Source organism: Hippocampus comes, unplaced genomic scaffold (assembly GCF_001891065.2).
Source record: "Hippocampus comes isolate QL1 unplaced genomic scaffold, H_comes_QL1_v1.1 scaffold326, whole genome shotgun sequence".
Taxonomy (NCBI): Eukaryota; Metazoa; Chordata; class Actinopteri; order Syngnathiformes; family Syngnathidae; genus Hippocampus; species Hippocampus comes.
Window position 1 is genome coordinate 1,155,177 of NW_017805930.1, and position 15,934 is coordinate 1,171,110.

General features: G+C 44.7%; 1 protein-coding gene across 1 annotated transcript in view; it reads right to left on the reverse strand.

Moving 5' to 3' along the window:
- LOC109527750 (RNA binding protein fox-1 homolog 3-like) overlaps window positions 1–15,934 on the reverse strand; it is a 236,164-nt gene that overhangs the window by 37,423 nt on the left and 182,807 nt on the right. The window contains 5 exon segments of the mRNA XM_019889832.1: window positions 97–150; window positions 591–651; window positions 1,523–1,615; window positions 4,520–4,573; window positions 7,771–7,899. Coding sequence (XP_019745391.1) covers window positions 97–150; window positions 591–651; window positions 1,523–1,615; window positions 4,520–4,573; window positions 7,771–7,899 — 391 coding nt within the window.

Below are 15,934 nucleotides of genomic sequence, written 5' to 3' on the forward strand. Positions count from 1 at the left end.
GAAGCAGCCGGGGGTGGTCCGCCCGCCGCTGATCGGGCCGCATTTGGCGTCGGAGGCGAGATTGACGGCAAGTTGCAAGCGAGTGAGTGGACTTACCGGCGTAGAGCTCGGGACCGTAGACGGCGCCCACCACCGGGTTCAACTTCCAACCTGCGTGCAAAAACACAAAAACAACTTTGACAAAAGACACATTCCATTCACATCATCTCGACCAAAACTTGACTGCATTAGGGTTGCAAACAAAGGGGTTCGGGTTTCAAGCCTTGCTTAAGGGCAACATTTGATATTACGGTTTTGAGATTTGGATTATGGTTTTGTACAAAGGTTAGGCTTTTAAAACTTGGATGAAGGCTTCAAATGCCTTCAGGATTCAGGTTTCTGGCTAAGGGTTTAAGACTTTGAAATAATGGTTCTGGGCTTCAAATTCAACTTTGAAGGCAAACAAGGGTTTGACTTTTGATTTCAGGTGTTACGACCGGTATTCATTTATCAAGTCAAGGTGAGGGTTTCAAATTAAGTCTCAAATTAGGGTTTAAAATATGGATTAGGGTTTAAAATGAGAGTTTAATGTCGAGCGTATCGAGACTCACCGTTGGTGTAGGGGTTGGCCACTTTCTTGTTGGTCATTACTCGCGCTGTGGCGTTGTTCACCTGAACCGCAACAACAACACAACACACGATATCATTGGCGGGAAAACAACATCAACAAAAACAATTTGGCCACATGCAAAAAAACGACGTGTGAGCATGCAGGCGAGAAAAAAACGCGACAAGCACAAAGGTGATCAGGGCGGGCAAAAGCACCCCACCGACAAAACCGACAAAACACTTCCGACATTGACATTTTTTTCTTGCTGAAAATTTGATTCATCGAAACATTTTTTGCATTTTTTTCTGATATGTTTGCTTGTCAATATTTTTGACGCAGATTTTGAATTTTTGTGTTAATTTTGCCTTTTTATTCTACTAAATGCTAAGAAAAAAAAACACATTTGCATGAAACAGTTTCTAAATTTTTTTAATTGGTAACATTGCAAAAATGAGCACAAATTATTTCATTAAATGTAAGACATTTTATTTTGTTGGAAATTATAAAAGAAAAAACTGTAACTCAAACAACCTTCCATGTGCCTGAACATTTTTAAAAATTGAATAATAGCTAAAAAAAATTAAGTCAATTTTAAAGAACATTTTAACAATTTTAGTTTTTTTTTTTCAATCTTATCTACAAGACCTGCTCCCGCTGTGCAATTGAAGGATAAAAAAAACAAACAAACAAACTTTTTGAGAAGCAAAGTTTGCCCAACCCTGATCAGGATGCACAAAACCAAAACAAAAATGACACAAACTGCAAACGTGCTTTTGACTGGCGACGGCTTTTGCCGCCGAGACCCAACAAGTTGGCGCCTGACGGCAGAGAGCATGCACTCGCCATGCACGCCGCCATCATCATCATCATCATCATCATCAGGATGCTGTCGTGCTGCGAGGAACAAGATGCGTGAAGAAAAAGAGAAAGCACCTCGATCTTGCGTCCCTCTACGATTGTACCGTTTAGTTTCTCCCGTGCGCGGTCGGCGTCCATGCTCGTTTCGAAGGTTACAAAGCCGAAGCCCTGAAGACGACGACGGCAACGGAGGGCGGCGGGAAGAAGACACAGAAAAAGAGAAGGTGAGCAGCCACGGTGGCAAGTTGGCAGATTCATTAGCAGCAGTTAGCGGAAAGCAAAACACGGGAAAAGAGGACCCGGCTGACAAAGCGGGTCCGGCTCGGCCCAATTAAAGAGGCGGAATGTCAGGAAAACAGGCGTCTCGCTCGGGTAATTAACGACACGGCGAAAGAAGAAGAAGAAGAAGAAGACGTTTAGTAGCGTGAGCTGTAAACATCGCGGCGCTAGTGGAGGTGTTGCGCTAATTAACGTCAGTTGAAAGTCGGCAAGGTGATGTTTGCGTTGGGCGTTGCAACTCACTTGGAGGTTTGGACTTTTGGCTTTTCTGCCAGATCGAAAAACTTTAGCTACACACGAGGATGGAAACTGGGAATCGTCACAGTTTAGTGTCAAACATTTCGTGTCTGCACTACCCAGACACAAAAAACTGAACTGCTGTGATGTTTTTTAAAAAACTACACGCACACAGACACTACCGAAGCACTCACTTTTGGCAATTTTGTGTCATCTGTTTGTGTAGTGGACGGCACGGCGGACGATTGGTTAGCGCGTCCGCCTCGCAGTCGATTCCGGGCTCCGGCCTTCCTTGCGTGGAGTTTATGTTCTCCCCCGTGCCTTCGTGGTTTTTTTCCGGTTTCCTCCCGCATTCCAAAAGCATGCATGCATGCTAGGTTGATCGAACGCTCCAAATTGTCCCTGGTGTGATTGTGAGCGCGAACGGTTGTTTGTCGATGCGCGCCCTGCGATTGGCTGGCGACCGGCGTCAGGGTGTCCCCCGCCGATTGACCGAAGGCGGCTGGGAAAGGTTCCAGCACGCGCCGTGACCCTTGTGAGGATAAAGCGGATCGGATAATGGATGGATGGATGTTTGTCTAACTTCAGTTTTTTTTTTTTCGGAGGCGACTGCAGGTTGCGAAACTGTCACTTGTGTGAGTTATGTTGCGAGCTCGGCACCTGGGCCCACCTGTCAAGTATCGGGCTGGGCTACCAAAGGCCGTTGCTGGACTCCACACAGTCCACATTTGGAGCATCTCATTGCATTGACAGTACAAAAAAACACAACTTTTTTCTTCCATCTTTCCTTTGCAGGAACATTTTTTGCCATTCTTCCGTCGTTGCAACCTTGCTTCCTTCATTCCCTTCAACTTGCTTCTCCTTCCTCGCCTCCATAACCGTCAGACGTACGTTTCACTCCATCCGTCCTTTCTTCCTCCTTTTCCTTTGTTCTTCCTAACTTGTTTGCTTCTGTCGTTCCTTTCCTGTCTTTCTTCCCTCACACCCCCTTTTTTTTTTCATGCATCGACATTCTTTCATCAGTCATGGAAACCTGCTACTCTGCCGTTCTTCATTTTTGACCTCTTTCCTGATGTCTTTTCTTTCTTAACCTCACTCCTTCCTTCCCGTTTTTCGATTTCTCATTCTTCCTTCGCTGCAAACAGCTTTTCTTCCTGTCTGCTTGATACTTTTTTTTTCTTTGAATGGTTTGCCAATATTCATGACACCATCTTTTTTTTTTTTTTTTTTTTGCATATCCTGCCCTGGACAATCTCATTGATGTTGTGTGATCATTTGCGGAGAAGGTAATACTAAGTGCGAAATGGCGAACGCCGTGATGTGCTTCCAGTCGACCTGAGCGGCCATCGGCACCATCGAGCATAAATCATGCCGGCCTGTTCTCGGGGGAGATAAAGAAATGCATTCAAAAAAAAAAGAAAAAAAAAGGAACTGAGGGCAGAATTAATCCTTTGGACATCCACCCGACTGTCGTTATCCCCTCCATCTTATTTTCCACTTTCTCGCCTGCCTCACACACACGCATGCACACACAGAAAGGAATAATTAGCTTACAACAGGCCCAAGCCGAGCGTCCATTTTTCAAAGCAGACAAACATATTGAATGCAAATGGCTTCATAGGAAATAGATTGTTTATTAATGTCCCGCTAGCTTCATTATAGAAGTGAGCGAGGCATGCTGGGTAATGTGCTTTGGAGGGCACCGGCCATTAACCAAAAAAAAAAAAAAAATGGTTATGCCGGCTTGATGTTGGCACTCGGGACAAGGTTGCGGAGACAAAAGTATTGGGACACCTCCAGGAAGGGAAACACAAGGAAAGCTTGTGGCGCACTGTGCTTTTTGTAGTTGAATGTCAGCCTTTCCCTTTGGGAGCACATTCGAATGGCAAAAGAATGCACGAGACAAAGTCAAGTGAGTCCACTACAAACTCGTTTGCCAACAACAACAACATAATAAACAAACAACAACAAAAAAAAACAGAACACCAATTTTTTTTCTTTTCTTTTTGTTTTTGTTTTTTTTGCAAATATATCACATTTGATGGTTAACCAATGAACTTTTGTGACTAAATATATCATTGTTGTATCAAAGAATAGGAATGTAGGAGATGATGTTTTGGGCAATTTGGTCAAAAATCTGTCATGGGAAACAATTTTTGTGAAAATGTAGATTATTTGTGGGGATTGTCGAGCATTTTTGGGTCAAAATATAACTTTTTGTGAACAAATATAAGGTTTGAATAGAAAAATATTCTTCAGTTCTTTGGGATCGCACACTTCTTCCATACAACCTGAATATAAATTCCCGTGTTAAAATATTCCTTTTTTTGCACTTTTCTGCACCAACAATTGCACTTTTGTGGACAAATGTACCATTTTGTGTCAAAGAATCGCATTGGTGGGGGGGCAAAAGGCAATTTTTATGGTCACAATTACCTTTTTTTTCTGTCCAAGCTGAAGTCACCGAGCGAGCGAGCGAGTTTGGAGCCAGGAACATGAAACAACACACTAGCGCATAACGAGGCCATGAAGCAGCTGGCGTTGCGGCCGACTCACCTTGGATCCTCGCTCGTTAAAGATAATCTCCACGTCTAAGATCTTTCCAAATTGCTGCGGAAGAGAAAAAAGGGGAGAGGCATTAAAATGTGGAAGGAATTATGAGCAGTTCCAAACGGCGGTCGGTGTTTGCACGAAAAAAAAAAAAACAAAACAAAAAAAAAATTCATGCTTCTATTACAAAGCAACAAAAACAAACGCACAAACAAAAAATTTGACACAAAAACCTACTAGAAGAGTTGAACTTGATTTTTAATATGTATTTTTTGTTATGAACTCCAAGTGTTAACCAGGAAGATGTTCGATGGTGTCTTTGTCCGAGCCATTTGCAGTGCTTTTGTCCCGCCCCTTATTGGATGTTTTTTGTGCTCCTTATTTCACCCCCATAAGTTCTTTTCTTCCTTGTTTGTACTTTTGTGTGTTTGTACTTTGCCGGTTGCTAATCTGCCGACTTGTCAGTAGCACTTTATCTTGATTAGCCTTTTATTCTTCTACTTTGTCCAATGTTATTTTCCCCGACTTGTCTGTCGCGCTTTTTTTTCGCAGAATTTTCATTTTGTGTACTTCCTTATCCATACCGCCTTCTCTTTGTACTTTAGTGGACGAAAGACTTGGAGTTAGTCCTCCCGCGCTTTGTCTGATTTGAGGTCTCGACACACAAGACTAAGTAAGTCAGATGTCGTGAATCAAGGCCTCGTCTCAAGTTTTGGCCCAAGTGCTAAAACCGTGAGAGTTTGCAATTCAAAAGACATTTTGGTACATTTGTCAAAACTGTCAGAAAGACGCGACGCTAGTATATAAGTTAAAAAAAAAAACAGCATCCCTCTCTGGCCCATCCTGTGCCTCTAATTTAATTTGCAAGAAGAAAGCACCTCATCCTTGCCTGGGGAAAACCAACCAATCAGAGACAGAAAGTGTGAGTGACGAGGTGTCAATCATCTACTTTGTACTCGTGGGCTCACACCCTGCGGCCCGGCGCTGACCCATGACTTTGGGTTTCAGGAGCTTTGCTGAAACTATGTTGGAATATCCGCCCCTGAAAGCACCTCGTCGTCCTTGCCTGAGGAAAACCAACCAATCAGAGACAGGATTTCAGGAGCTTTGCTGAAACTATGTTGGAATATCCGCCCCTGAAAAATGAAACTGTGGCTTGCTAACAACTGGACATAAAATGAGTAAACAGAAGTAGCGCAACGGGACGTCGGGCAGCTGAGAGGATTCGGAAGTGATGCACAATGAGCAACATTTGTGCTTGACAGGTAGCTCTTTCTGAGTAACATTTCGTCGTACATTCCAAAAAATTACAATGGTAACATTCCATTATGAATAAGCCATGCTAGCAACGTAGCAGCAGTGGGTAACTAAGATTAGCTTGTCTCCAGTGCTAATGCTAGCTTAGTATTTTCTTGACACTGGACAGCTTTCCCTTCTGACTACTTGTCACAACTTTCAGAAAGGTTTTTAGCACTCCTCTTCAGGCCCGAATCGCATCCGTGTGTGTGCGCGGCTTGCGTGGTGAGTTGTGAGCGTTTGGCTGCACTGCAGCATTTCGGCTTGTTGACTGGAGGATGCAAGTGTTCTTTTTATTCTCCTGAGCCTGCGGCGGACCTCGGATTTGTGGAGCGGCCGCTACCTTTTCGAGGCAAACATGTACCTCCCCCACTTCCTCCCCCTTTGTCCCCCCCACTCCTTCATCCTTTTTGTGTGGGCGCTCGCACACTCAACAGGACCCGGGGCAGCACCCCAGGTGGGCTGGCTTGGGACTCCCGCGCTTCAAGAGGAGCCAAAAGAAAGTAAAGTGAGACTTGCTTAAAGGAGAGGAGGGAGCGCCACTTTCAATTGCTGTCTCTGGTTACTTGCTTCAAAGTCATTACGCATGTCAAACGCGCGCCATTTCACACTCCGATTTCCGATGCGATCATTGAAGCCGGATGTTAAATTCAAATGCCCGTTGCTTGATTTCAAGTGCGTTCCTGTACGTCTTTGGGAAGTTGAGGGTTATGCGATGTTGAGGTTGGAAGGAAATCCTTTCTAGATGTGGTGAATATAAAATAGGATTGATCACGGATGTGACGTGATGCGTTTTATGCAAAGTGTTACAGGACAGAAAATGACACAATTGAGATTTAAATTGTGAAAAAAAAAAGGGGTAACAGGGGATGAAGTTTTTTTTTGTTTTTTTTTTTTTTTTTTAGTGGCAAGATTCCAGAGATTTGCTTTATGCCTGTCTGTCTCAAGTTCTATTTTTGAGGGGACAAAAAGGTACACATGAGAGGGAAATATTATTTTGGGGGGAAAAAGTTGTCATTAAAGTTGTTGTACATTAAAGACAAAGTCTTTTTTTTTTAGAGACAAAGTGAGTAGTATGAAAATCTTTTTAGGAGGAAAAAGGAGTGCGATTAACAACAAAAAAATATAATTGTAATACTAAGAGATTAAAACTGACATTATTTTTAGAGAGAATTTAAAAGAAAAAGTTTCTTTCAAGGAAAAAAAAAATTGGGGTATTTTGCACAATTTTTCCTGGCAAGATTCCACCTTGACTGTACGAAAGGCAGGCGAGCATGCTTAGGGCCTGAGATAATCACAAAGCAAATCTGGTACTTAGCCAGCCACAATATAGGTAGTGGAAAAAGCCAGCATTTCCAAAGCCCAATGTAAGATTTTTTTTGTTGTTTTGTTTTTTTTGTGAGCAAATTATGCATTTCTGGAGGTGGGAAGCAATCAATTTTCCCTCCGAGCTAATTACGGAGGCCCTTTCAGAGGACCCACTAAAGTTGTCGCGAGAGAGGGCCAGGTTGTCGAGTATTTACGGCACAACGCCGCAGACGGGGCCTTGGCCCGGGCCCGGGCCCGACGCCGTCTTTGCCGGCGCATCTGGCCACTCAATGTCCAATTAGCTCATCGCGCTTAATGTCCATTTTTGGCTCCATTTAGAGCTGTCAGATGTTGGCGTTCTATTCTTCTAACGGCGTTTATCCAGGCGTGCGACGCTTTGCCTTATTAGCGGCCGGACAGATGGACGCCGAGCTGGTCGGATGTGAAAGGAAACCTGCACCAGCAGACAGACTTTTATTCTTCCTTAAAAAAAAAAAAAATCACTTTACAATCAAGTTCTAATCGCTTCATTCTCATCACGACTCATTTTTTTTACACACTTAGTGGGGGCTAAAATTGATTCTGTGGTGTCACGGTGGGCTGAGATGTCAGCGTGGTCCGGGTCATTGTGGTGTTCCAAGGTCCCTACTCACCCCAAACATTTGCCTCAGGTCGGGGTCCCGGAAGCGGAAGGGAATGTTGGACACGTGTAACCGTTTGGGCTGCTGCTTCTCCGACGAGTCTGAGTGCTGCGAGGCGTCCGTTTGCGTCACGTCGTCTGTCTGCCAGGGGATCAAAACAGGGTAAGACGCTCATTAGCCACCGTGCTACACTTTAGCAGACATTCTCAAACTTTTTAGGATCTACCGACCCCTTTCATCAAGTTCATTTTTCCAAGGAGCCCCTCACAATCCCATTGCCAGTGAAACGACCTTGTGTAAACCCTATTTTTTTTTTTCGAAAAATAAATACGCTTATGAGAATAGTCATATATCTTTTCAACAGCAAAGACATTTTGGAAAAAAAAGAAGAACAAAAAGAAAAAGAAAAAAAGCACCAATTGTCCAATTTTTTGGAAGAAAAAAGTTGAAATGACCAAAAGGGTATTTTTTTTTTCCAAGACCAAAATCCTACTCTTTACAAGAAAAAAAAGAAAAAAAGCACCAATAGTCCAATTTTTTTGGAAGAAAAAATTTGAAATGACCAAAAGGGTATTTTTTTCCAAGACCAAAATCCTACTCTTTACAAGAACAAAACACATTTTGTCAAGATAAGACATTTAATTTTTTTTTTCAGAGAAGTCACAATGTTATAAAAAAAAAAAGTATGTCTTTATCTAAAAAAAATCTTTTAAGTTCTAAGAGTAGCGTGGTATTTTTTTCTGGTAAAAAAAAAAAAAAGATTTTTCTAAGATAAAATCAAAATTAAGCAAGGGAATAAATTCCTGTTTTATTGATTTTTTTTGTTAAAATTATTCTGTAAAAGATGTCTTTATCCCTACAAAATACAGGACGACACTAATCAGTTTGTTTTGTTGGTTGCCAGACGTAAGTAAGCACTTTTATGACATTTCTTCCAAATTATTTTGTGGAACCACCAAAATCCAGCTGGCAGCCCCGCCTAGTTGAAGAAGCGTTGCTTTTCCTGCGTCAGTCATTTCCCAATCCAGCGAGAACGGCGAGGCGATAAACAGCCGATGAGTTATAATGTCAACGTGGAGCTTGCGCGTCACAAATCCGCGTATTAATCTCTCGCGTTTAGCTCTTGAGCTAGACGCAAGATTGAAGGCGCTGACAAAAAGCCGCGGATATAGATCCCACGGCGGCCCGACGCGCCGAGACCGGAGACATTAGCGACGTTGTTGGCACGCGAGGGGACCCCGAGCCCGAAGCGTTGTTGTTTCCATCATTATGCGAATGCCATTCTGACATTTCGATATAAACGACGTGTCGGCCACAGCTGACAAATCCCGCTCGTTCCCCACCATGACAGCGTTGATGGATGTCTGGCGGCGTTCAGGTGGACGCGCTTTCACAGTATTTTTACGCTTGGCTTTTTTTTTTTCGGGGAAGAAACTCACTGGGCAAATCTTTCGGGATTTACACATTCACACAAGTATCTTGACTTGCAAGTGCCCCAGCTTGAGAGTTTAACCGGTGACACCCCGCAATGTTTGCGGAATGACCAAATGCATCCCGCCCGGCGTCAACGTTGCATCTAAAAAGTCTAAAAAACATTGCCCATGCTGTCTCACCAATAATTGCACGCCAGTCATCTCATTGGCCAAACAAACGGTCACAACAAGCTTACTGAACCACCGAACGCACCCCTCCTTTCGTCGCCAGTCCTTTGACCACAGCCAAACTACTGATAGCACCAATCTTGATAAGTTCGCCAAATAGTTCGTACCTTGCCTCGTCATAAAAGTGAACAAGCTAATCACACCACACTAGAAATTCACAGAACAATGACCGAACCACTGTCTAGAATTTTCAAAAAACAATGGCTCGCATCCTTTATTCTTGAACTTTGCCACACAATACCCGTCAAAAAGTTCAAATCACGAATCGCACCCCGGTTGTCTACAAGAATGACAAACAACTGATCGCGCAACCGTCTCCAAGGTACCATACTTGACCATGCCTCACTGACGGGAAACCTAACGAGGACGGGATTGGGCGCAGAAAAGTCAATTCTGCTTTGATCATTAAACTGGGAAAGTTAAAAAATAAAAACGATGTCTCAAAACAATGCTTGACCCTTGGGAACATGGCGGATGTCTGGAATTGCGACCATTACAAGCAGCTTGTGATTGATCTTAGTGCTCGTCACGATAAATCTACAAAGTGTCTCACAAAAGGGAGAAAAGATGATGATTTAAATTTAGAAGTACAAGATATAACAATGTACCTACACACACACACACACACACACACACACACACACACACACACACATAAGCATGCGTGCACACACACACGACTAAATACTACTACGACTACATACCGTGCAAATAGTTTGTAAAGTTTGTCAAACGTTATTTTGCCATCAAAATCACATTTTCATTGTTGTTGGTGGTATTTTATAGACAAAAAGACGATTCACATGTTTGAGGCGTCACTAAAGCAAAACTTGCAGCAAAGTCACTGTTGTGCATAAAATAATTTTTCACTAAATAGGTGAGTTGGGTGAAACCAACCCATATTCCACTGCTGGTTATTTAAAAAAATGGAATAAGCGCTTGATGGTGAAAGAAGAGAGTGTAATCTTTCATTTGGTAGTTTCTGTGTTGAAGTCGTCCGAAAACAATATTCTGCGAGCCTTGAAAAATCAGTCAGAATGCTCTCAAATTTTTTTTAATGGTTGGCACTGAAAGAGTTAAACTTGTTTGGCCTAACGTGATCGCTCCCCCATTTCGTAGCTTTCCGAATGTGCCTACCACTGACAAATTTTCAAAACAACTGTTCGTAGCCCTCCATTGAAAAGTTAGCAGAACAACCGACGGCACCTCTCCTTGACAACTTTGCTGAGGAAACACTTTTGGCACTCGCCAAAACGAGACGCCGTTAAGAGAGTCATTTGCAACCTGTCCACAACTTAGCCCGGACTTGATGTCCTTTCAACTTCCTGTTTCGAGCATTGCATACTAAAGCTGCAACGTGTCAAACTGGGTAGTGACTTTCTAGTGTTTCTTTTCAATCCAATTACAGTCTTTCTATAAATTCATTTGCTCTCATGACTCATTTTGACTTTCCATTTAGATCTTTCTCTATTGTGGGCGGTGTGAAAAGTGCAAAGGTGCCCACCTAATGAGCTTGTGAAAGCTTCGCCTTGGGGAGGGGGGGAGAAACAAAACGAAAAACACAGGCTCCTAATTAGCAGAGCATTTGCAATTATAGCTCTTAGGTGACTAAACGAGGACGCCAGCACTGACTCACTTTTTCACACTCACTCATCGGTACACAAAGAACATCCTGGCTCTGTGATTTTGTTTTCCAAAGGTGTCTTCTTGTGAGGGGGGGGCGGCAAACTGGCGATCTTAAGATGGCCGCCGGAGCACAGCCTGCTCCCCAGCAGTGTTGTTTTTTTTTTTTTTTGTCAACGTTGACCATGACGAAATTATTTCGTGAACACCCCCTTTTTTTTTTCACGATGAGACGATGACGAGACAAATGTGGCTCTTTGATGACTAAAATATCACGTGACGGATGTGAGTTTTCGTTGATGAGACGGGACGAATTTGTTAGCGCGTGGTCTGTCAGACGTTCAAAATGTATGACATCTCTTCCTATTGTACGTGTAATCTATTTGTCAAAAAATATCAACAATGCTGCTGCAACCTGTCGTTGTTCGGTCACGCCCACCAGCACAACACAACACGGCGGAAAAGGTAAATGATAAATATTGGATTTTTAAAAATTCAAAACAGGAAAACGCATTACATGGATTCAAAATAAAGCACAACGACCTAGAGGAAGAATACTACGGTGAAACTCCTCTACAACGAAACCTACATGGGCGAAAATACGCCCTAGTGTGAAAAAATCTTCATGCCATTCCCACTTTACTACCCCCATACAACGAAAAAAAAAAAAGCCATTGCGTTATACGAAATTTTTCTCTGTGCTTGCCTCGTGACGAGATTGTGTGTGTGTGTGTGTTTACATCTGAGATCAAATTTGCTACAGTGAAAAACCCCCTGTTGTGAAAAATTTCTTGCTGCAAACATGATTTCGTTGTAGAGGAGTTTTACTGATATTCATTTTACAAAATATACACATACAAGGTACAATTCCCCAAATCGAGAACTGACATGCCGGAGTTATGTTTAATTGGTGTTAGGATGATGAGCAGGTCCATAGAGAAAAAATTTGACGGAGCAAAAAAGTTTGAGAAACCCTCAAACCAGGGCCGCTCATCAGATAGCATCTTGAGGAGCTAGTTGGAAGCGTCGCACACAGAAGACAAACCGCAAAGCCTTGTGGGAGACCCTTGTGTGAAATGGAAGTGACACACCGTGGCCTCTCCGTGATCCATTTCCAAGCGTGGCGCAAAATGTGCTTTGCGATGTATTCAATCAAATTTATCGTGACAATATCATCGTTATCACGCCGATGGTGATGATGATCTCCCTTATTATTCTCATTATCATAATCACAATCTCCACGCCGATGGCTGTCATTTATTTGCCGTTTATGGCCCCATTTCGAGTCGTCGCCGACATCCATTGTGAACGCTGACAGCGGTTTGATTCAAGGTCCCACTGTGTCACCGCCTCACTGCCAGGTTGGATGCCCCCGCAGGCCAGTGTGAGTGTGCTGAACAAAAGACACCGGAGGGGCCGGAGTGGATTTGTGTGCGAGAGATTCGGCCGACGGGGCTCCCAACTCCGCCGTGGAGGTTAATAGCCTGAGCGGCCGTGTTGGGCTCGGGGCTGACACATTGCAGACAGATGTCGGAGGGTGGCGAGGAACTGGACGCCGCTCCCCCCGCACACCTCCCCTAACACCACCACGCCGCGGGTGGATCTGTTTCATTGCTCACACAAGACACCGTCGACCTTTAGCGGAGCGCTGTGCGAACGGCGTTCTAGGGTGTCTGATCGCGCCGAGGCACGGTGTTTGCAAACATCCAAATTAACTTTGAGGAATCTTTCGCACCAACGACAAGGACACGGAAAGAACGATAGGGGACTACGGCGTGTTCATGTCGGCACCTAGGATCTTGGTTGACTGCTTCTTTACGAACTGACTTTCCTGCTGAGGAATCTACCTGGTTGCCATCCCCTCCACTAGCTTGGACCTGGTGTGCTTCCTTACTCAGCCACCTTCCCATCTAGCCATTAACTGGTTGCCATGCTCCCTGCTTGCCTGGACACCCACAAGCCTGCCTGCCTACCGACAGGCCTTCCGTCCCATCCCACTGTCTGTCTTTTGTCCTGGCCATCGACCCCGCTTCCTGCTCACCTACTTCCCCGACTCCCCTTTTGGTTGCTATCCTCCTTGCATTGCTGCTTGCTGGACACCCATTGGCCTGCCTACCTTCGCATGTGGCTTCTTTGTTTCTTACCTCCCTGATTTCAATTGGTAGCCTGCTTTCCTGCAGTCTTGCCGGTTCACTGGACCTCGATCAGCCTGCGTCTTTGCCAGTTTGCCATCCCGATTTTACGAGATGCCTGACTTCCGACAGGTTGCCACCTCCTGTGCTCGGTCACAAATGGACAAGCAGCTATCAGCCTACCGATGTCTCTGACCTCCCTACCTGTTTGTTTTGCATCCTCGCTACCCACTCTCCTGTCCTCCCCCCCTGCCTTACTTGCCCATTTGCTATCCTCCTAGACTTACTCATGAATTGGATGTCGATCAGCCTAACTCCCATCTCAATCGCTTGCTCGCCTGCTTACCCATCGACCTAGCAGATGGCCTTCCGGATTTCCTACCTCCCTGACTTCCTTACCCTTTTGATCTCCATCCTCCGCACGAGCCCACCCGTAGACCGGACATCCTCCGGCCCACCTACCTGTTCTCTTGCTTACAATATCCCCCGACCCTCCCTACACCGCTTGCCTCCCTTTCACGCTTTGCCATGCACAACCCCGCCTTTGCTGACTGACTACCTACCTACCCGCCTCTCTGCCAACCCTGCCATCCTGCTTGAGAAATGGCGTCGTGGCAGAGGAAACTAATGACCTGCGCAGCTCCGCCACGTGAGGCCACCATCAGCGCTACTTTGCTGTCCCGACAGCTGCTGTCACAGGGAAGCAGTGGGAGGAGGAGGAAGAGGGAGGAGGCGGCGGGATGCGGAACGCGGCGTCCGTGCCAACGCGAGCTGTCATCTCCGGCGGCTCGCTGGCTTCCTGTTCCGCCACTTGTCTCAAAAGACTCCCTTCGCTGTTATTTGCAAATCGCCCGCAAAGTGCCGGGCTCAGCAGTTTTTCGCCACTCCGTGCAGAGTGGCATTACAAGAGCATAATTGAAACTATCTGATTGGAAAGCAGCCAGGCAGGTACAGTAGATTAGATCTGATTAAAGCGTGTCCGCGCAGAGAGGGAGCTTTAATTTATTCTTTGAAGCTTGCCGCCGCTTCGCTTGTTTGTTTGCTCTTTCGAAAGAAGTCGTATCTCCTGAGGGAAAGTGTCAGGTATGAACTGCAGCACCGAACGGGATGCTAATGTGCGCCAGAAGCTACACGATCCGTGGTCTAATGTGACTACAAAACGAACCAGGAAGGCTGCTAATGGCTTCCTGTCGCCACCCGATTGGACGCAACAGATTTCCTGCTTCTGATTTTGAGGTTTTTAAGAGTTAAAAGGGGGCTTGTTATGTTCAAGTGGCTTTTTAAATGTACTTCCATCTGATTTCTTGACCACGTTACCTCATTAGGATCACGGGTGAGCCGGAACCTTTCCCAGCTGACTTTGGCCAGCCAATCGCAGGGGAAACTATCGACAACACTTGCACTCGAGGCAACTCAGAAATGTGAAGCAGATATATGAAGCACAAATCCACTTTTTCAAAGTCTTGCATTCACATCATGGCGTGTCTTGCCCACCCTTTCAATGTGAAATCAAACGACCACGTAAATCTTTATTGGCGTGACTATTTCTGAAAATATGTCCGTGAGCGAGCCTTTCTGAATTTTTCTGAGGAGCGACATCTTAATCCAACTAAATTTACAGAAATAAAGTAGTCACAAGACACATTGGCCACAAAGGAAAAGAAGCTGAATATAGTTGACAACACTTAGTGAGATCTCGCTTTGTTGCAACACCTTCGCCGGTTGTCATGGAAATGCAAAGAAAGCTTGACAGGGGAAAAGTGTTTTCCAAGGACCCCCTTGTACTAATGCGTAACTACAAAACATCACTAAATGGAAAATTAGGAGGAACAAAAGATGTGCCGGCAAGGTAATTTTTCAAGACGGAAAAAGTCATACTTGATTACTTTACAAATGTTTCACCGCAATATTTTGCTGTTAAAGTCAAACGAGGAATTTGAAAAAAAAACACGGTTTTATTCATGTCATGATGCACATATCGTTCCTCTTGTACTCCTGAGACAGAACCGCCTCCCCAAAACTGAGTGACTCATTCCGTACTTCTTTGTCCTTTCCGATGGGACAAAGTCAAATAAAGTCCCAACCTTTTTTTTATTTTTCTCCTTGAAAATAACTCAACAAAAGTTTATACTCCATCTTTTGTTTTTAGCCAAGCATCCATCTCCTCCTCCTCCACATCTCGCGTATCATGTGCTCATTATTTTTATCGTTCGGTGACTCATGCCGGGCCATTTTCTTTCGAGCAGTCACAACAAGAAGGTCAGATCAGAGGCTAAATGGACCTTTTCAGCTGCTCTTCTTCAGACCTTCAAGGATTTCTCCGTCCGTTTCATAAAGAAATTCGAATCGATGGATTTTCAGCGCGTTCTTTACAAATGTCCACATGGCGCGTCCTTGGCGGCGCAGACGCCGAGATTGACTTTGTGCGACACGAGAGCGGGAGCGTTAGCGACGGAAAACAGCGGATGACACAAACAAAGAGGCAAGGGAGCGCATCGGCTTGGGCGTTGCTGCTTTTTTTTTTTTCTTGTCCTTTAAAAAAAAATTTTTTTTTGTGTTATCGCAGTCACCCAGAATCCCCTTTGGAGAGTCTTCTCGCCGCGGAAAAATGTGGAATTGAGTGCAGCCCTCACGCCAGCCGCCTTAATTTGTTATCTGAACGCAGAGAGATTACTCATGAAATTCACGCCGACCTCGGACTATTTGAAGCCAGCCAGATAACGAGCCCGCCGCCGCTCGGCTGGGAGCCCCCCCCCCACC